Source organism: Candoia aspera, chromosome 5, assembly GCF_035149785.1.
Source record: "Candoia aspera isolate rCanAsp1 chromosome 5, rCanAsp1.hap2, whole genome shotgun sequence".
Classification (NCBI taxonomy): Eukaryota; Metazoa; Chordata; class Lepidosauria; order Squamata; family Boidae; genus Candoia; species Candoia aspera.
The window spans coordinates 80281714-80304205 of NC_086157.1; the positions used below are offsets into that span (position 1 = coordinate 80281714).

The window sequence follows — 22492 nt, forward strand, 5'->3', positions numbered from 1 at the left end:
ATAAAACAGCCCCAGCATCATCATGACAGCTTTCCTAAAATCCAACCTACCCGATAGTCCAGAAGGATACCATGATTTATGGTGCTGAAAGCTACTGCAATGTCCAAAAGAACCAACAGGGCTGCACTGTGTCAGTCTAGTTTCTGCCATAGGTCATCCATCCAGGTGAGCAAAGCAGTCGTAGTACATCCTTAGATGAAACTTTAAATTAAATGAGTTCATATAATTGGTTTAACCCAAATACAAATAGTCCTCACTTACCGACTGTAACAAGGACCGGCAACTCCATTGCTAAGCGGCACAATTGTTAGGCACAATGTCACATGACCATGCTGACTTATGACATCAGTTCTGTCAGTTCTGGCTGTGGTTAACTGCAGGTTGTTAAGCCTGATGTCACGCGACCGTGACTTGTGACTTCCTGTGGCTTCCCCACTGACTTTGCTTATTGGAAGCTGGCTGTGAAGGTCACAAATGGTAATCACAAGACCACAGGATGCTGCAACCATCATAAATGCAAGCTGGATGCCAAGTGTCCGAATTGCGATCATGTGACTGTGTGGATGCTGTGACGGCTGCAACTTGGAGGATTCAGCCATAAGCCTCATTTTTCAGTGCTGTCACAACTTTGAATGGTCGCTGAACGAGTGGTCAGCGAGGACTATCTGTATTGCTTATCTCCAATTGTTTCTGCCTGTTGGGTACAGTCTAGCAGAATGGGTACATTCCAGGTCCCCTCTATTAATATTATCACCTTCCTTCTGGGAAGGATAATATTCCCACCCACCTTCTGGGATTGAGGAAGTGTGCCTTCTCTGCTGCAGCCCCCATGCTCTGGAACAGCATCTCCCCAGAGATACAGACAGCACCCTCTCCCCTGGCGTCTCAGAAAGCCCTTGAGAGCTAGCTGTGGTCACAAGCCTAGGGCTAATATGTTTTGTGGGGCCCCTGTCATGGCTTCTTGTAACTGTTATGGTTGATTTAGTCCAGTCTGTCTTATTTTATGTTTTTAACTCAAACTACCAACTTCTTGATTATCTTACACAGGAATTGAATATCTGAAATTGCCCTTGACTAGAAATATAAGATTTCTAAAGGGCTTTTTCAATAAAGACCTTTAACTACCACATTTACACAGATTGGAAAACACCCCACCAAAAATGCATTGCTTATTTTAACACTGGGATCAATCCAACTCTGGCTGATTTACTCAGCCAGGAGGAGCATGGGTTGAACAAGCAAGCGATGGTATGTGTGCGTGATATCCATTCATTCGTTCATTCATTCTCCTACAGTTTCCTGGTTTCCTTTGTAATGAAGGGCTTTTCTATTATCTGCAGCAAAAATATTGATCAGAATTATGATCTTGAATTGCTGGCTATGAGCCTTCTCACTCAAGTATCCGTTTAGAGGAAACCCAATAGTTGAGATCTCCAAATTGAAAATAATCCATACGAACAGGACAACTCCCCCGCCCCTTGATGGAGGAAGTGCCACACAGAACAGAAAAAAATTGCCACCCTTTTCCATACGGTAGAGGTAGAGACATCATCTTCCCTGCTTGTTAGAAAACTTTAGAATTTGCATCAGTTTGTTGTGCTATCTACTTTAACATTAGCACTTAAAAGCATTTTTGTAGCTAAAACTATAACTTTTTAAAACTGCAAAGCTAAAGGATACAATAGGGTGTGATTTGTTCCTCTCTGCTAACTAATGAAAAATGGGGCAATCACAGGTGGATGAAGGTCTACAAAGCTGCAAAAGAAAGTCAGGAAACAGGTGATGAAGACCACAGGTCAGGAGGATAAAATTTGCTATGTTCCTGGAAAATGCCTTGGTTGCCTGAGGTGGACATATAAGCTGACCATAAGTGAGCGCTGCCGTATGACCATTCTGGAACAAAAGAAGGGAAAATGCAGGAAAAGTAAAAAATTAGTTGTAAAAGCCAAAAAGTGAAAAGTGAAATTGGAATAGTGTTTCCAGCAAAAGTCCAGAGGACATTCCATCATTATCATACTCCAGATACACCTGCCGACTCACTCATTGCACCATAGCTTGCTTGCCTCTTGCTCCTGCATCTACAACTCATTTTGTCAGGATTCTAGTTAGGACTGTCCCCCTTAACTGGAACTTTTATCTTGGTAATCTGCTTGTAATCTTGAAAGATAAAACTCTTTCTTTACAAAGTTTTGTTTGTTCCTTGACAGTAACATAATTTATTATCAGTGTAATTTACCTGCTTAATGCCTAGTAAAGCAGACTGAATTCAATTTGTCTCTTAACTTAGGTAGATATTCTGCCATAAAAAGGGCAATTATGTTGTTAGATTTTCCAATGTCTGTAAGTATATCTAATTATGATGCTGCATAAACAGGTTGCAAGTCATTGATCAAAAACTGATTTAAAGTTGCTCTAATCAAGCACAAAAATAGCTGACTATAATAAATTGAGATCAGATATATACCTAAAAAACAGATCCAGTTAGGGGTTGAGATGTGGCTTGAGAAGATATCTCTAATGGCTTATTAGATCAGGAGTGATTGAGTTTATGTACATTGGAAGTTCACCCATGCCTTCACATATTCCCTGCCATGAAGCAGAATTAATAAAGTACAGGCAGTCCTCGCTTAGCAACCCTAGGACCATACTTTAAGAAATACTGAGTTGGGTTAGATAATTTTAACCGGTCCTCCAAGCTTGCAGATTTATAGCAGCCACCAGTTTACGCTAACCAGAGAGTGATTTGTCCACTAGTTCCCTCATTTCAGGTCCAGAAGTACAGAATACTAAATCTACTGCAGGTGTAGAACCAGATAACATTTGTTACTGGTACACAGTCATCATGTTGGCAAGAAATCCTGAACCACTTCAACTAGGCAACCTTAATGAAATGTAGTTTTCAAATGCTGTTCAGAAACATCCCTATAAAGAGCACACTAATTCCAACAATGTACAGTATGTGCCATCTTGTGATCTCTACTGGAATGAACGCATTAGCAAAATTAGCTTCAGAGAGCAAAGGGACTTCGGGCCATAGCTGAGACCTGGACATTTAAGACTGACACTCTGATCAGAAGAACCTGAATGATTATCATGCACAGAAGAGTGGTAGCTCAACCAGCATACATTTACACTTCAATTCCAGAAGTAGCTCTGTTGATTATAAGCACTTCTACCACATCTACTGTGTATCTGGTTTTTGTCAGCCCTGTAAGGTAGACCAGACTAAGAAACCAATGTCATATAGGTCAGGACTACTTTAATTGTAACAGCTATGGTAACAAAATCCTGCAAATCTGAATGTGCTTACCCGCTCCCTTACTTTATCTTAGTGAGAACTACGGAAAGGCTTGTCTAAAATATTTACTTAAACTGGTTTCTTGGAATAGGCTCAAACACGCCTTGCCTGTTGCCTTGGTAGCAGCTCTTCCTCCTGTCTTCTAAGCCATTCCCTACACCCTTTACAGTTTTTATTTTGGTAGCCGACATCTAATCCTTTACTGTAACTAGGCAACAGTTTAGGATTATGATAATGTCCACTGAGTGAAATGGAAATGAGTTGATGTCACTGGCATATTAGTGACATGAACCCACAAATCATTTCCTGAACAGTTTGATACAGATGTTAAATCACATAGGGGAAAGAGAACTCACTCCCTAAACAACAATGGCTGAGGTTTCCCTCCCTAGCATTTCAAGGAACTGACATCCAGGCAAGCCCAGATGCCCCAAATTAAAGTTGACTGCTGCTGCCCTGCATAAGCCTGCCTCACTTTTCCAATAAACTTGGAAGGAGATATTAATAGAGCAAACTGACTGATTCTTACAGCTTCCCAAAGAAGACTGTCAAGAAATCATGCCTTTTAGTTTCTGGAAGCTCCAGGTGTTACACATGCATACTCAGAGACAAAATTATAGAAATCACATACATACTTTGGACACAGATTCCAACAGGTTAGTGCTGGAACTGAGGTGAAAGTTGATTAAAAAACTGAATAAAATGATTAAATATTTTCTTACAGAATGAGCAAAAAAAAAGGCAGTATATAGCAGGGGCACTTTTTATAAAGGATCATTTCAATTTTGATGTGCCTCCAGGGGGCATTGCTATTTTCAATGTAAATGAAAGAATTCAGTCCCTTTTTTTTGTGGTCTCTCTTGCTCATTTTTTTGGAGCTTGGTGGATGTCTGCTTGTCTTCCTGCCAACTTATCTAAACCTCAAAGGACTAGAAGTGCAATGAAGTGAACAGCATTCCATTTATTCTTATACATATCAAATTAGAAATGCCCCACTTGTTCAGAAGGGCTGAGCAAGTAAGAAAAAAATTGTAATCTTTTAAATTGGACTAATGGGGGTCAGCAAGTTTCAAAACCCAACATGTCTTGAACTAGAAATAGTCATTTCAGGAATTCTCAGCATGGAACAAAACTTTCCATAGTCTATACTTTGGTCTTATTGTTCTGAGTGTTTGAACTGACTTGTTTTTCTTTTTAAAGCTTCTCCAAGCCACAGAGGTTTGGAGAGCGTAAGAAAATAAAACTGTAGGTTCATGTTCCATCTCTCATTAGATGAAGCTAGTGGGGAAGAGGAAAAGCAATGGAGAGGAAATCAGTTAGCACAAACACTGAGAACCATTCTGGACTACAGGTCTGAAAGCCACACATGTTGGTAGTCACCAAAAGGCCTAGAGATCGAGAGACAGTTAACTGCTTTAATTAAGCAGTATAGGAACTAGTTAAGATGATATTGCCCTTATGTCTCTGCTTTTCAACCTCTTTAAATGTTTATAGGCAATGTGGAAGAGAAGACAGTACAGGGAGTCCTGGCTGCCCAGTCTGTTTAGCGATTGTTTAAAGTTACAATGGCACAGAAAAAGTAACTTAACCACCGGTCCTCACACTTACAACCATATACCATAGCAAACAAAGGAAACTACAGTTGGGTATGTTTTTTTTAAACATGTCTCTGCACAGACCATCACAGAACTGAGCTCAGAAGTGAAGCAATAGAAACGGTTTTCAAGTAACCTAGAGTATCTCTCTGGTTTTGCACCATAGCAACTGACTACAATTGGGACCAGCAACTCCATCGCTAAGCAACATGGTCATTAAGTGAAACACCATGTGACCACAACAGACTTACATCACTTCCCATTTGGTTAAGTGGGTCACCGTGGGTCATTAAGTGAGACATCATGTGACCACGACTTGTGATTTTATTGCCAGCTTCTCCATTGGCTATGCTTGTCGGAAGCCAGCAATGAAGCGCGCAAATGGCAATCATGTGACTGCAGGATGCTGCGATGGTCATAAACGCCCACTGGTTGTGAAGTACCTGAATCTTGATCACCATAAGTATTATTATTTTTATTTTTTCACTATAATTCTGAAGCTATCACAGCCAAGAAATATTTTATTAAACTCAAACAGATAAGCATTCACTGAGCAGAATAAAAAATTAACTTTTTGTCATTGCTCAGGTAACAGACTGAGACACAATTAGATGATTTGGCATGTGGAGGAACAATAAACAGTTTTCCAATATTCTGTCTCATGCTTAGTACAACTAATATTCAGGAACTACTTCCACAAGTAACAGGCATGAGCTTCTTAATAATCTTAATATACATTAATAAAGTATCTTTGCAGATCACTTTTTAAAATCATTTATTCAGTTTGTATGGCCACCCATCTCATCTAAGTGACTCTGGGCAGCTCATGAATTAAACCAACAATCCAGTAAAACCAAGTTAAAAGCCAATACACAAACATATAAAATATTGATAGCCAGTTTAAAACAAAAATAACCATAGTCAATGGCCAAAGTTCATTCTAGAGTCAACACAGCCAAAGTAAAAGCTCCACATCATTGGTGGACCCCCAAGCACTGTGGCAGAGCCATATCTTCAGGGCCTTCCTAAAGGCCAATCTAAGTTCTGGGAGGATGATGTTCCACACCTTGTTAGGGTGGATGTAAAGAGCAGTATTATAGTAATTGTGGACCGATTAGGATCGGTCTTATCATTATGATGGCTTATTTCCATCTTTATTTTCTAGGGAAGAATTCTAGGGAGTTCTGAATTCATGATTGGAAGCCACTAGAGCTGCACAAGGGAAATATAAAATTATGCAGCCACTGTTTTCAAGCCTAAACCTCTTAAACATGAGACTGCAATCCCTTTAAATTTTCCTCTTCATAACAAAGATAAAGTACTTGCTTATTAAGTATTATTTAATTTATTTATTAAATTTAGCCACCACGCATCTCCCCCCCAAAGGGGGACTCTGGGCGGTTTACAACAAAGGTAAAAGCATTAAAATATCATAAATTTAATATTAAGCATAAATACAGTATGAATAGCTTTAATAATAATAATAATAACAATAATAATAATAATATGCCACTCAGCATCTTTAATCATCTCAAAGCATTCTCTCCTTCTATTTCCTAGACTGGAATGCCCTCTTGTGGCAGGAAGCATCTCAATGCCTTCTCTTGGACTCTTCCTAGTCTGCCTTCTTTAGGTATTTTTACCTAAACAAAGGAAGAAGAGGCAAATCAGTCTTCTTCAAGAGAAATAGCTTATTTAGTTCCTTCCTCACATCAGCATTGTGGTGATCATCAGTCAGTGGAAGATGACTGGCGACTCTTGGGACACTGGGGCATCTGCACAGTACTTCAATCTGACAATATTTCCATCTAGCCAAATCCAAATGCAAAGCAATATTCAGATCCTGCTTAAACTAATTCCCTAAAAGTGAGCACTTGAAATGTGCTTCCAGATACAGATACTGATGGTTGGAAATTCTGCTGTCTAAAGTTCCTGTATAAGGTTAAATATTGCTTAGTAGTTCCATAAGAAACCTATTGTCCCTCATAAAAAAAAAGTTCATGGCAATCATGGACACCTGTTATAATATTTCACAAGGCCAGAAATGAGGGCTATCAAGAGAAAACAGAACATATATCTCTTACTGTATTCATGCACATTTAGACTGAATGATATAATTCTTTAAGTTGAATATTACATTTGATTTAAAATATAGCTACCAGAAAACTGGTATGAATTAGGTCAATGTGTTCTTAAACTGATATGCATGTAATAGGTAACATTCAAAAGTAATCTCGATCGTTCATACTTACCATGAATTATAAATATCATAACAAATGCCTGTAAACGTATACGTATTATTGTTGGAAAATGTGGTTCAGCCCCCGCCCCCACAGTCGGTCTCATATTCTTTGAAGAAGTGGTTGATGGAACTTACAACACAAAAGATTGCAAACCAGAGAGCCTGATTATTATCAGTATTACAAAAAAAGTATGGCTCTCCCATTAACAAATTTAATAGTCTCAATCATCCCTTTCACCACAGAACACCAGTGAGGGCACCTCTCACCGACCCTTCTTTTTCTATATAATCAGCTAATATAGCACTTTCTATAGAGGAATATGGATATAACTTTGAAGAAGATATGTAGGAACAATTAAGGCAAAATAAGAGAAACTCAGTCCTGAGAAAGGAGAAGGTGTAAGAAAGATATCCAAAATAATATAATGAATGCAAATAATAAATACATAAAATAAAATAAAAATAACGACACTTTGAATCAGCAAAAATTTGTTAAATTCTATTATTAAACCCACAACAATAAAATAGAATTCCTATATTACTTTACTGTGTTTTTGGACCTAGCCTATCTCGAAGAGCTGACACTTTCTTATAACTATAGCAGTTATAAAATTCCCTCCTGTAGGAGGCAAAACTTTTTTTTCTCCATTATAGTTATATGCTGAAAGCATCTCTATTTCAGAAACCATAGACAATCCTTCTATTTTAATAGGACACTTTTTCTCACCATTTTTCTCAGTTGATACTTGTCATGTTCATCGTTCCAATGTTCTGAATACATCATAACGTTTCGCATGTCACTTTCCTGATCCGTGTTTGCTGAGTGGAGATTTCCAGCCGTGCCAGGCTGTAATCTCCTTACTGTAACTGTGGAATGTATGTTTGGGTTATGGAATGTCTCCAAGGTTACTTTCTCAGGCCGATGTGGTCAACCGTTGCTAACACCTGGGAGGGGGTGGTTGCTAAGCGGGAGCGAGGGCGGAACCGGGTTTGAAGCGAGGGTTTTTAGTTTGTATTTGGCGCGCTTTTGCTCATTCTCAGCTTTCTTTGTATTTGCACACTATTCTTTCAATAAATCAGTTTTCATTAAGAACCCACTTGTGAGGCTGAGTATGTCAGAATAGGCAACCATTACAATACTGCTCAGTCTGAATTTAATATTTATTTTAGAATGATTTATTGTGATATACACATTAGTAAGACAGCCAGCAGAAATGAAACAAGAGTGGAGTAATATACTCCAATCACAGCAAACAAGGCAGTTGCATCCATTCAGTACATTGATGATTGCCTACTCTCCCACAGAACAAAAAAAAAAAAAACCCAAAACAATCCTTGCAGAACATTTTTAAGTTACGTACCTGTTTATGATAAGGCATAGATCAGCTTGCAGGTAACAGAACTACAACATTCATAATAAAGTCTTCCATTAAAGCCTAATGGACATGGCATTTTAAATCACAGATGTGCCCATGGAGACCTACCTTCACGTTCACAGAGGAACTAACCTCCATGCCCAGTCTCTCTTCCATATCATTTTTTCTTCCAAATATAGTTCTTTGCATTCACACTCCTTTTTCCCATACCTTTCCAATGGGCCACTACCAGTCTGATAGAAGTAACGATCTCCAGATGGCAGTTGGATGAGAACATATAGGAAATGAATGAAGGTGACTGTTCTGTTATTGTTCAAAGGGCAAGAAAACTGGATATGCAAGGGGTGGGGGGAGAAAATGGCTGGTGGGGAAAATGCTGCAACTACAGATACAAGGTGGAAATAGCAAACAGACCAAAAATATGAAAAGAAGAAAAGTGGCTAAGTAGCAAGAACATGCCCAACAGAACTATCTGCTCCATCCCAGCTCACATGGAGTTTTAATGGCAATTTTTAAAAAGATTTTTAATACACATTTCTGAAAACAGCTTCATAAGAGATTTAAACAGAAGGCTCTAATAGGGGATGAATTATCACATCTGGTTCGAAGAATCTCTGAAGTGTGGAATTTAAAAAGGAATTTTAAACACAATATTAGAACAAATGTATTAATATTATAATCAGTATACAAATGATTGTATAATTGTCAGAAATATTTACAAGATCATTGAAAAATTAAGTTTTTATTACTCCCACAATCCAGATGAGGACAAGATAGGACTGGTTTGCCTAAAGTCACCTATTAGACAGGTGAGCAAAGCCTAAGTCATAGCTTTGCTGTTTCCCAGATGACTTTCTTGGGTTTAATTTTGTATTAACCTTAATGAATCAGATTTTTTTTTTCTTAAAGGTGTTCAGTTTTATAGCCAGCATTTCACTAATTAATATGGCTTTCCACCACTTCAGATTTAAGGCAAAAAAATGTATGCAGGGGCACGAATGCAGCACCTGTCTGCAACTCCTTAAAACAGTTATGTCTTTTATGGGAACATGCAGCAGCTACCACCTAACCCGAAGAAATATGCATCTGCTTTAAGGAGTTGCAGAAAAGTTTCCCTCTGCCCAACCCCCAAAAGGTTTGAAGCATCTTTTAGTTTTTGAACGTGATACGCTACACAGATCTATAAATGAGTCATTCTAGCCTATGCCACTGCAAAAGCCTTCATCTTCAGTTTTTGTTTACAGATGCACAGTATTACAGTAATCTATGGAAGCTTTTTTCAACAGGGGGCTCAGTTCCAAATCCTTACCCAGAAAGGAGTACAGAGATACACAGATATGTAAACAGAAGTGTATACTTTCTCAAAAATGAAGACCACATGACTGTACACTGTCCCATGCAATTCAAATATTTTCTTCTTCTTCACCTTTGGAGAGGGAAAGCAAGACCCCTTGCTTCATCGCACTTGTCATCTTTTATCTTTATCTTTTATTGTAATTTCTTTGCTTGTGTGAGCTGCCCAGAGTCACTGAAGGTCGGGCGGCATACAAGTTTAATAAATTATCTTTTTTACCAGAAATTTTTCTCATTCCCTAAGTATTCATTGACAATACCTGATTGGTATCCCAATATTTCATTTAATGAAAATTAATCCAAAAATTCAGAGGGGCTAATTTGAATGAAGTAGGTAAGTGATCACAGTTTAAATATGCTAAAGGTAGTCTGCAGCTTTCAGGGAGCTATCTTAAATGGATTAGTACAGGTAGTCCTTACTTAACAACTGCTCTGTTTAGTGACCAATTGAAGTTACAACAGCACTGAAAAGTTAACTTTACTACTGGTCTTCGCACTTATGACCATCACAGCATCCCCGCAGTCATGTAATTAAGATTTAGGCACTTCACAACTGGCAGGCATTTATGACCATCACAGTATCCCACGGTCACTGGATTGCCATTTGTGCACTTCACTGCCAGCTTCCAACAAGCAAAGTCAATGGAGAAGTTGGCAGTAAAATTGCAAGCCACGGTAATGTGATGTCTTGCTTAACGACCATCACTTAGTGACGGAGTTGCCAGTTCCAACTGTGGTTGTTAACCGAGGATTACCTATAATCTCATCAAGAGAGATAAAGCAAATGATTGAAGATAATGTAAATAGTACAGCCAATGAGACCAGGTTGCAGGGGCTTATGACATGGTAATCTCAATGTCCACCCCCCATTTAGTTATCAGTCAACATATACACAAACAACTTGGAGAAGCTTCCTTGTACTAACAATTAGCAGTGCTAATCCACTGCTTTCACACTAGCCAAAACCTGCCAGGGAAGCTTTGGGGGGATATATAGTTAATTAATGAGTGATGGTTATGCCAACTCTTTGCAGTGGGACGAAGCTATTAAAACTCATTCTATGTGCATCAATACCTGAAGGTTAAATTATCTATTTAATATAATTTGGCAGGATCAAAAAATGAGCACACCTGGCTTGAAGATTCTCAATACTGCCCCACCATGCTAAATCGAAGGTGAAAGTGAATTTGGTATAGTAGTTAAGGTGCTGGACTAGGAGAGGAGAGACCCAGATTCAATCTGGCTCAGTCAAGAAAGTTTATTTGGTGACATTGGGGCATTCTCTCTCAGCCCACCCTGTCCCAGAGTGTTAACTGTTCTGGAGCAAAATAGTAGGATAGAGCACTATGTACACCACTGTGAGCTCCTACACAAAAGGCAGGATATAAGTCTAATAAATTCTGATGACAGTCCTTATCAGCCATAGTGACACACATTCTCTCTCTCTCTCTCTCTCACACACACACATATATTTATAAATCAGCCTGACAATTTGTCTAATATAGTTTATTGTTCCAAGTAGCTACACAGACAAAGGACTCACAACAAGGAGCAGAAAGATCCCCACAGTAATGTACAAAATTATTAGCAAGTATCATATTTAAGGTAGACGACCTACACATCAGAGTTATATTATTTATACACACACACACAATTAATTAGAATTAGGGATATTAGAGGGTTTTTTTTAACCTACTTTGTTTTTCAAGTGACTTCAAATGTATTAATTCCATTCTCTGTTTAAGACTGCTTTATTCTGTTCAATTTTCTTGGTATTTTGAAAGTGACCCAGATATCATTGGGTTGATCATCACCACCATCTCCTGATAGATCAGCAGGTATTCCTTATGACCTCTCTAAATCTCTCTCTTAACTAAGAACCTCTTCTGCTCCAATCTGTCCAAAGTAAGGGCTTGTCTAATCAACGAATTCAGAATCTAAAGGAATATTTTGTTCATACCTGTAAAGAAGGTATTGTTTCTTTTAATTCTAACTTGGATAATTGTTGACTCCATGTGTTCAGCCCTCTTTTAAAGGGAATGTTTTAGATTCAATCTACACCTAACCTTTAACACAATGCCAAGGTTCTTCCCACATGCTTCCCATAATCCACTTCTACCCTTCCTCTGATTCTAAACTCACATTTGGAAGCTTGGACCTTTTATTCTTCATTTGTATTACCTCGCTATATTGATCTTCAGACCCAGATACCATATTTCAGCAATGGCAATTTTAGTGGTATTGCTCACATATACTGGGAACTTGTTCCTGGGCAAGGAATTTCACTGTTTTTCCTTCAAGATGAAAGAAACATTCAAAGAAAATGAAAAAAGATGCAAAGGAACACAATGAAGATTATCAGGAGCCTGGAAGTAAAGCCTTACAAGAGAATGAGAAAATTGGCTTATTTGGTCTTGAGAAAAGGATAAATGTACTTGAAAGGGAGTAGTATATCACAGGTAAAGATCTGTCCTTGTCATCTTCACAAGCACAATATAGAATAATGGTCTTAAATTACAGCAAGTAAGACTGATTGAATACTAGGAAAGATTTACTAATGCTAAGTGCAGGTCTAATTAATTATAGAAGAGTTAAGTCCCCCTTTCCTAGACACATTAAAGTAGAAACTGGATTATCATCTGTTGGGAATACTTTAGCTTGGATCTCTGCACTGAACAGAGGATTTGATACAATCAGTTAGATAGTCCTTTCTAACTTTGTGATTGTACATATATTTATTTTTAGATGTTTATCTGCATCTTCCTTTATGAACTCACTGTGGCATTCAAAGTCATCTTGAATACTCTGTAGATAGATAGGCCGGACTTAAATTAAAATTGTAATAATTGTGAACTCTCCCTCACATTATTTTTTTTAAATGGGAGGGGGCATCTCACAAATTTGGTTATTTAAGTAATCCATTCCTCACACCTCAGCTTCTCCTGACACAGCTAATTCTCACTCCCATACAGCAAAGTGGGCAAAAGTTTTTATACATAGCCTTTTTAACTTTTTTCAACAAATATTCTTTGCAACTGACCATGTACTAACCACTAACTTCCTGCCAGAATTTCACATCTTAAAAGTTCTCCAATTGCTTTCCCATATTTAGGAAACATTCTAGCAAAGTATGCAAATTCATTTACTTGCCCTAGAGTTTCACAATGTATGTATAATTGCAATTATTTACTCAATTTGCTTTCTAAAACACAAGTATCTCAGTCTTCGTACATTTTCAGATCCATATTCTTCTCTGCATCATACTCTCTAACATTTGCTGTACATCAGGTTGGATTTTCAGCCAGCATGGCCTCATCTACAGAAAAAAGTCCTCATACGTATAGATCCTCAACCAACATATCTCTAATATCATAACAAGCATTCTTTGATGTGTATCCATACATATATTAAACGACTAAGGCAACGTCACATATTATTTACTCCAGCTCAGAGTTAAGCCTTTAATATAGCTTTTTCCTTTATCTCAAGCATACTTTATTTTCATTTTATGCAGCTCTTAGCACATTCAGCAAATAACTTGCATCACCATGCTTGCACAAAACATATAATTCTAGTCTATCCACTTGGTTTTCTCTAAATCAAAGACGCAATACATTTTCTCTAATATAATAAAATGTATGCACAAATTATGTTAAGCATTTCAATTGGCACAGGTCAACTGCAATTTAACTTAACTATTTCAGAGGAAGAACAATGACTTATATTAATAGTAGTGTATAACCCACTACTGGCACATCAAACATTTTTAAAGCGTGCATGTGAATAAAACTATCCCAACACAGCAAATTCTTACCTTTTGGCCAATTTTATCCCTTTGTGGAATTATCCAGGAGATATTAGGAGCCTAATAATCAGCTGTGTCACAACCCCTGGTAGCCTCTAAATGCCAACAATATGAGGCATCCTATAAACTGTGAAGTATGACCCCCAAGCTCTGCTCAGATGACTCAGCTGCAAAGGGAAGGGCTTTGCTCTCCTATGGATGCCATGACATCCTGAAGAACTTAAGTTATACTAGGTTTATTCAAGTCTAAAGGTGATAAAGAAACTTATCATAATGCTCTCACATTCCAACTTGATTTGCCTTGACAAATCAAACATTTTATATCCTATTTCATTGTGAGGAATTCTGCAGTAAATCTGCCTCAAAATCCATTTGAGTCTCTTGATGCATGGTAATTTTGTTTTAGTTGAATAAGGATATACAGTCTGCATAGCATTATTAGGAGTTCAACAAGTGTTTTGATCCAGTCTCAAGTGATACTCTTCTAGAAAAAAACATGAGGAATAGATCTGAGACATATACTGTCTGCTTCATACTTTTTCAAACCAAGCTCAATGATAAAAGAGAATGTGAGTTCATAATGGTTACTCTATGGCTGAGAGCACCAGTTATAATATGCACTGCCTAATTTTGTAAGCAAAGCAGAACTGGCTGCCAATTCACTGCTTGAATTATGACAATCTCGCTAGAATAAAGAAAGGAAAAGCTAAAAATATTAATCATTTCCAGAGACTGAGGCAAATGTCAGGAGGAATGGCAATAGACCCTCTCACTAGATAGCCTTCAAACAGGTTTGAAACACTTAACAATAAAATTTAATAAACTGTAATGAATGTTGAAAGACATTGTATGTTCTGAAGAGTATACAAAATATTAAGTACATATATGGCAACTGTGGGATTAGTTATTCATTACAAACACGTTAAGGTATCTCTGCTTTCCTACAAGTCACATTTTTTCTAAACAGAAATGTAGATGTCAGACATAACTCATAATTTGTTAACATTTTAAAATTTTATCCAAATGTATTTTAAATTCTACTGAATTCATTCTGTTGCTGCCTCTAAAGGTATGCCAGCGGAGTAGAGGTGACATTAACTTTGTAAACCACACTGTGAGTTCAGCCGGTATTGATCTCTGTCTACACAAAATAACAAGCCATGAAATGGATTAAAAAATGTTTGAGCACAGCATATATAGACATAATGAATCAAGTATCTTTTTCTTTAAGTTGTGTTAGATATAACAATTTTCCCCAACCTCAGGGAAATAACTTATATTAAATTCTAGAAAAGCTTTCTTATGACTTATAACTGCATTATAAATTTGTGCACAAAGACAATTTTCTAAGGTTGCATTTCAGCTTGATCCTTCTTCTGTTTTAAGCCTTTTCAATTATTAAATCGTCTTCTGTCAAACTTCAGTATAATTATTTTAACTATTAAAACTAACTCTTGAAAAACTCAAGAATCATAAGCAAACAGTTACTCCACAAAGCCAGGCTACCTTTCTATCATATGGAGGTTTATTTCCATTCAAAAGCTGCCTGCTTTTCAGATCACAAGTCACAACTATTATTACAAGATCAAGGCAAGATGTGAAAGCAGTATGCTCACTTTTCTTACCTTTTGAACTAGAATCATGCAGCCATTTAATTCTTATGGTAGGTAGTTTTCTACATCCTTAGGCTTACCCAAAACATTTTACCAATAGAATATGTTATCTCCCTTTTCATACCACAACTCTGTGGCAGAGCAGGACTAACACAGATAATTAGGAACTATTATTTCTCCTTCATATTCCAGCTCCAGAGCACTAGGAAATTGGTTTGCAATCCCATTTATACTTGTCTGACACAAACTCAGCAGTATTTACTTCAGATTAAGCTTGCAAAAGATCAGATAAGACAGTATTAGTACTACACAAGTCACTAATCTTAAGATGCTGTTTTCTGCAATCAATTCACACAAATCCACCTTTAATTTTTCCAAAGTAGAATTATGGTATTTATGTTTATTGTTCAGCTAGGTCTTCACTATCTTTACTTTTGAGTTCTCTCAAGTACCAATACCTGCCTTTCCACCTGTCTACTGGTATCACTGATAAAATCTAAGGAGTAAACAGAGACTAAACAGACTCTGAAAGAACGAACTCGAATGTCATAGCCGCGTTCGCTTCAGCACCTGCTAATAAACATCAAGCTGGTTATTTGCCAATCCTAATCAGTTAGCGGTTTTTCAGTGCCCCGCCCAAACCCGAGAAAGGTAAGGGAATCCGGAATGGAATGTATTATTTAAAAGGGCGGAGTCCAGCTATATAATGACATCCGTCTGTCCTCGCTCCCCCATCAGAGCTATCTCATCATCAGCCTAGACAGCAAGGAGACAGCAAATGCAGCTTCCAGCCAGCCCTGCCCATCACAGCTCTCCCAGAATGCTGGACGTAACGGTCTCGGCGGCGGCTCCAAGTGACAAGTGGAATCCCTACAGCTCTAACTCCCAGCAACAGCGCCGACAACAAACCACAACAAGGCAGCGGGACGCACACTTCGCCCCCGCCCGCCCGCACGGAGGCGCACTTCTTATAGAAATGCAAGCCAGAGGCAGGCGCGCGCACACAAACGCATGTTTATAAAACAGAGAGAGAGAATTGCAGGCTTCGACATTCTCACAAGCCCCTACCAAATCGCCGCCAGAGAAAGACGCCTATGAAAACGCTCATGGCGCGACAGTCACAAATGTTTATCACGACAGCTCAGATCCTCGTTAGTCCCCAAAGTGCTGCAACCTTCGTTAACCAAGTTTAGTAGCCAAGGGTGGGAGTCGCGGGAAGAGAAATACCGAGCAGGCAACTCTTTCTCACGCACACGGACCCCTTCTTCCCACCAGTCTTCTCCCCCCGCCGCCCCTTTTATCTGGACTCGCGATCTCTTCGCCCGCAGCCGCCAGTGCCACGGCCGGTCCAGCCCAGCAGCAGCACCCAGCGGCGCTCCGCCCCAGCCCCCCACCTCTCCGTCGCTGCATTTACATGTGGGTGAAATATTAACACAGGAATGAAACGCGTTCAAAAATGGGGGAGGGCGAGCGGGCGGGCGCGCTGTTCTTTTGGCCCCTTCTAAGGAAAGAAGTGAGGCACTTTCGTCTCGCCTCACCGCCGCCCGGACACTCTCCTCACCGCCGCCCCCTTTTCCAGCCGAAACTTCGCTTGCGGAGCGGCAGAGAAAAGTTTCCCCAAAGTCCCGCCCGCCACTCCGCTCTCAGCAGCGGCCCCTTCGCGCTCCACGTTGGGACAGACTCCGGGAGGAAACTGGTTTGGGCCGGCGAACCGCCGCCGCCGCCGCCCCCTACCCGGAAAAAAAAGTTTCTGCACTACTTACCGCTGCAGACGCGGGAGAGGAACAAACCCAACGATAGCAAGCCGGGCAAGGCAGGCATGGCTCGGCGGCGGCAGCAGCAGCAACGCCGGGGCGACGGGGCAGAGGAGGCTAACTCGCGGCCGGGCGGAGCAGCTGCCTCTATGGACCCGGCCATGCTGGAGGCGACGATCTGCTCCCAACCGCCGCCGCTACGACTCCCAAGCGCTCCCACTACAGCCTCCTTCTCCTCTTCCCTGCGCCGGGTCCGTGTGTCACTGTGAGGGGAGGCGCCGCCCCTCCCTCCAAAGGAACGGGACACACCACCCCGCCTGCCAGAGGAGGGGGGAGGAAAGGCAGACTTCCCCCATACGCGCTGAGCCACGGAGCGCGAAGCTTCTTCCTTCCTGAAGGCCCTTTCCTAAGGAACTGGCCCCAGTCTGGATGACGTAGCACCTCCTGGGACGCTGGACATCTTGGAGATGTCACAATGTCTTCTTCTTCCCCCATAAATGTTATTGGTACGTCCCGTTCCTCCCCCTACTCACTTGCAGCAACCCAAAGCGGGGGGGGAGGAAGGGGGAAATCATTGCTTTTCTTTCTCTCGCTTTTTGCTTCATCCACATTTTTTCCTTTCTCCGTAGTGTGTTTTTGTGCGTCCTTTGTTTCTAACAATATTATAGTTCCTTGCCATAATTTCCCTTTTCCATCTTTTTCGTTACTTCTCAGTCCTTATTCTTCCCTTCCTCTCCATTTACTCTTGGCATTGTTAAATCCCTCACGGTGCTGGAAAACTTGGCTTGCTGACAAATGCCTTTGCTAGCTCACTCTTTCTCCTTTCCCGCTGGGACAACTGTGTTCTCCGACGAGCTAAAAGAGGCATGTACAAAGTGCTACAAATACACAGCAAGAAGGAGAAAGAAGATGAAGATCGGGGTTTTCTCTGTCTCGATGCAATCATCAGCAACTCTCCCACCCCAAAGCAATTGTTCGCCATCAATATCATCTAGCCGCGACACGACTTCCCATATTCGCCCGCGGCCAGGAGTGGTTCACGACGCTAACGCCAGTAGGATTCCCTCCGCCCCCGTCCCGCCGTTTCTTGGGCGTTTTTGCACGAACCTGGCGAGGATTGTTTTTAGGTGTGGAGTTTTACACTGTTTTCCGTCGTGGCTGATAATGGACAACAGTTGGAGGGGAGAGGAAGAAAATAGTCTGCCTGACAAAGTTAGGATGAGGCACCCTATTACCGGATCATTAAATATGTTTTTAACTGCCAGCCTAATTGCCAGTGAAATAGATCAGGTTCCGTGGTAGCAATTACTTAGTTTTATATCCATTCAACAGAAGGGGGTAGAAAAAGAAAGAGGAGAAAAAATAATGGCGACAGTGACAATGCAAACTTTAGAAGAGTCTTTATTTTCAACGTGAGTGCGGGGTGGGGCTCTTTCCTTTGCTTACCTATCCTCAGCAAGTGGATCTTAGGGTCATTTTTATGTTGTGGACATTTGCCTTGTGCTGGTAAGATAGCCACAAAGCTCATTTCGCACAGTCCATTAAAGACGTGAGATGGTGAGCAGTTACCCTGTGGAAAGGGATTAGAATTGGCAGGAGTGAAAAGCAGCATATCGTGTTCCTAATCCTCTTAGCCAATCAGATCTCTTTAGAAATAATGGGGTTTGGAGATGAGGAGATGATAGAAGAATGTTTATGAACATGTCCTGTGTGTCGTTTTGAGAAAGTGGTACATACTGAGAGCCTAATTCTGCAATGCTTAGTCCTTCCAGAGAGGTCTTTTGGACTGTAATGGACTTGTTTGCTCTTTATTCTGAACCTTTGAAGAAAATAATCATGTAACGCAATTGATGGTGGGCTTACTTTGGATATGAATGTCTATATGAACGTATATAGAGAGAATTCTCTCTATAGAAAGATACAAATTAAATGGTTCCATATCATATATTGCATTGTTTTATTACATCATAGTAATAGTATATACATAGTATATACAATTCCTAATTAAGGGTATATATATTATTCACTGTCCTAAATTAACATGATCGTGTGAAATTTTAAAGAAAAAAATGGCCAAGTTTTGAATTCTGTGTCTATCTTAATGCTGTGGGTTTTACATATATATGGTTTAAAAGAGCATAAATACATATTTAACTATTTCTTTTGAAACTTGAATCCTCAAACATTTCACCACGTATTGGAAAACACTTCCTTAGTAAATATCCCAAGTGGGAAATACACAAATATGTTTTCAAAACTGGGATCTTTTTTTTTGGTAACATGGCCAGGCTACCTGCAGATTCCAGGTATTATAGTTGAATACATCTGGAGGGCACTAGGCTGAAGAAAGCTACTCTTAACTAGTCAATATTTAATGGTCTGGACAAACAATGGGGGGTGGGGGTGGGTGATATTGTTTTCATATCCTGCTTTTATTTTTCCTAGAGGTGTTACCCATGTTAGAAACAAGACTGAACTGGGTATATCTGATGCTGTAAGGTTGTTGTTGTTGTTTGTCTTACACATGCAAATTTTGATTTGAAATTGAGTTGAGAAAACAAAGGAGCTGGGAGCAGCCAAAGGCAGGCAAGCCCCTAACAGAAACTATTTAATCCAGATTGCATCAATTTCTCCTGCTTACTTGGAACACACTGTGCTTGAAGGGCAAAAGTTTGCAGAGCCAAAAGTAGAATCTGTAGTGTGAAGTACAAAGATGGCTCCCAGGCACCTGCGCCTAAATTACATATTGAGATAGCTGTAAGTTGGAATATTATGCAGCCACTAGCTTTTTTATGTTCACATTTTTTTCCTTCCTGAAGTTCATATTATAATTAAAAATCCAGTGACAGTGCTTACAGTCTAATTTCTTAGTTGCTAAAGTTACCTTATCCCCTTTCTTTTGATAGACTGTTACTGGAATAATCTAATGTATTGGGATTATCCCTAGTTCAGATTTCTGATTGGGACTGCATGTTTGTTCTTTCATCACTGAATAAATGTGCTTATCAAGTTCTGGCCAACGTCCCCACTTTTCATCCTAATATACTACTTTGTATGAGAAAAAGGGAAGATCACTGTATGGGAAAGTATTTTAATAACAGGTTTCTCAACTGCATACTGGAGCTGTGTAAAGGCTGTTCTTTAACACTTCTAATGCAACTTTATTAGTTTAGATGTGTTTTAAAATGTATTTATTTTCTGTTATTTGTATGTTGCCACAACTGCAAATCTCTAGACATATCCCAGCATTCTAGTACATAGGCATCACATATTCTATTAAACATTCCTGTGGGGAAAATAATTTTAAGTTTGATAAAGTATCTTGTATAATGTATGAACAGGTTTAATTCTTCAGTGGTTGTGAATCTAAATAGTGGACAAATCCTAGTTATGAGTTAAATTTATCTCCAATACATAGTGGTCTGCTTATCAAGATCCAGCTATATTTTAAAAATATTTGTTAATAAACAGGCCTTAGCCATTTATGAATGAAAACCAAAGATAAGGAAAACTATTACAAGACATAACTTGTTAGTAGTGGTGGTTGTTCCATCTTCAAAATTACTTTAATCTCAAATTATTTACATCATAAGCTAGCCATGCTTTTGGTGGGTTTGGATCACACTTTTTTTTGCAGGAAGTGAGGTCTGCTGTAGGAGGAACAATGGTGCAAAGGTTTTTTAGAAATTATAGTCTGTGTGTGTCCCACATCAAAATAGTAAGAAAATGTGCCACCAATTTTGAACCATCTCAGTAAATGGTAAGGCCTGAGAGGAATGTGAAGGGTGAAAAAAAGTGCTAGGACTATGTCATTAGCTATATCATCAGTTCAAGTAATACATTTGCATGTAGAACTTAGCACATGAGCAATGTTGGAGGAGCAGCCACTTCAGTCTGTAAAATGCTGTGATCTCAATGACAAATGTGCTGTAGTGGTAGAATTTGTCTCACTGAAGGGGTGTCACAGCTTCTTGGGTTGATACTTACACAAGATACCATCAGAAAAAGTCTGCTGAGAGATTGATAGAGGTTTTCTATTCTGATTGTACAATTCTAGGTATGTTTCCATGGAAGAAAGTATCATTGGTCGCATTCACACAACATACTTAAGTTAGGCATTAATTTACCTCCTCATAACTCCTTACTAAAGAGCCAGTTTGGTGTAGTGGTTAAGGCATCAGGCTAGAAACCAGGAGACCATGAGTTCTAGTTTGCCTTAGTCACAAAGCCAGCTCGGTGAACTTGGGCCAGTCACTTTCTCTCAGCCCTAGGAAGGAGGCAATGGCAAATCACTTCTGAAAAGCCTTGCCAAGAAAACCACAGGGACTTGTCCAGGCAGTCTCCGAGGATCAGACATGATTGAACAGATAAAAAACCAAAGCTCCGTACTATTGGTTCTGACAGAATGCATTTGTGATGACCAGATCAAGGATCACAATTTTGGGGAATAGTGCCCTTCCACTTATTCCAGTTTTGCTTTGTGTCAAGAGAGTATTGGTGCAAAGCTTCATTATTTCAGTGGTCCCTTTATTTTCCAGTAGACAGCAGTGGATGTGGGATGCATGTTGCAAGGAAGTGTGATATGTAGCATCATGGCCTAAGCAGAAACTCTTGTAACAGAGTCCTTGAATTTTCAGCAGCTCATATTTCCATCTCTTTTTTGGAGGACTGACTGGATGGGGCTTGGACATTACCCCATGGTTGACTGGATTTTTGGTTTTGTACCTAATGACTTATTGGGGACAGTACTTTGACTCACAAATGCTCTGGTGTAGTTTTCAGTTAAAACTCCCTTCTCCTACCACAGTACTGACTAGGTTAGTGGATTTACATAACATGCAGTCCCTACCATCTATCCAGCTAAGCATATTGTGTGAACCTTGTCAACAGATCGTTGAGGGCTCTGGTCTCCAGCTGCTGCTGCTTAACGCCAGGTCAGTAAACAACAGGGCCCCCCTCATATGTGATTTGATCACAGAGGAGGGGGCAGACCTAGCGTGTATTACCGAGACCTGACTAGGCCCAGAAAGGGGGGTAGCCCTCTTGGAAATGTGCCTGGCTGGGTTTCAGGTGTGGCATCAGCCGAGACACTGGGGTAGGGGAGGAGGGATAGCGGTTGTCATCCAAGAATCTCTAGTGGCCTTCAGGGGCTCTGCTGCACAAGTGGATGGTTGACAGACCCTGTTCCTCAAGTTGGGTTCCCGAGAGCAGTTAGGAGTCTTGCTGCTGTACCAGCCCAGCTCAGGGAATTGGGGGTGGGTGGCATAGTTTTACGCTGGTTCACCTCCTTCCTCCAGGGCTGGTCCCAATTGGTGGTGATAGGAGATGAGAGATCCGACCCTCGACCCCTCCTGTGTGGGGTTCCACAGGGTTCGGTTCTCTCCCCTCTCCTATTTAATATCTACATGAAACCACTGGGTGAGTTCATCCGTCACCACAGGATGAGGTATCATCAA

The 22492-nt window shown here is 40.0% G+C and overlaps 1 protein-coding gene across 1 annotated transcript in view; it reads right to left on the bottom strand.

The window, feature by feature from the left end:
- LOC134499051 (nectin-3-like) overlaps positions 1–17419 on the bottom strand; it is a 53286-nt gene extending 35867 nt beyond the window's left edge. Inside the window, exon 1 of the mRNA XM_063305566.1 lies at positions 17046–17419. Within this exon, the coding sequence (XP_063161636.1) occupies positions 17046–17199 (154 nt within the window). The 5' untranslated portion in view covers positions 17200–17419. The remainder of the gene's footprint in view (positions 1–17045) is intronic.
- Positions 17420–22492: the final 5073 nt, after the last annotated feature.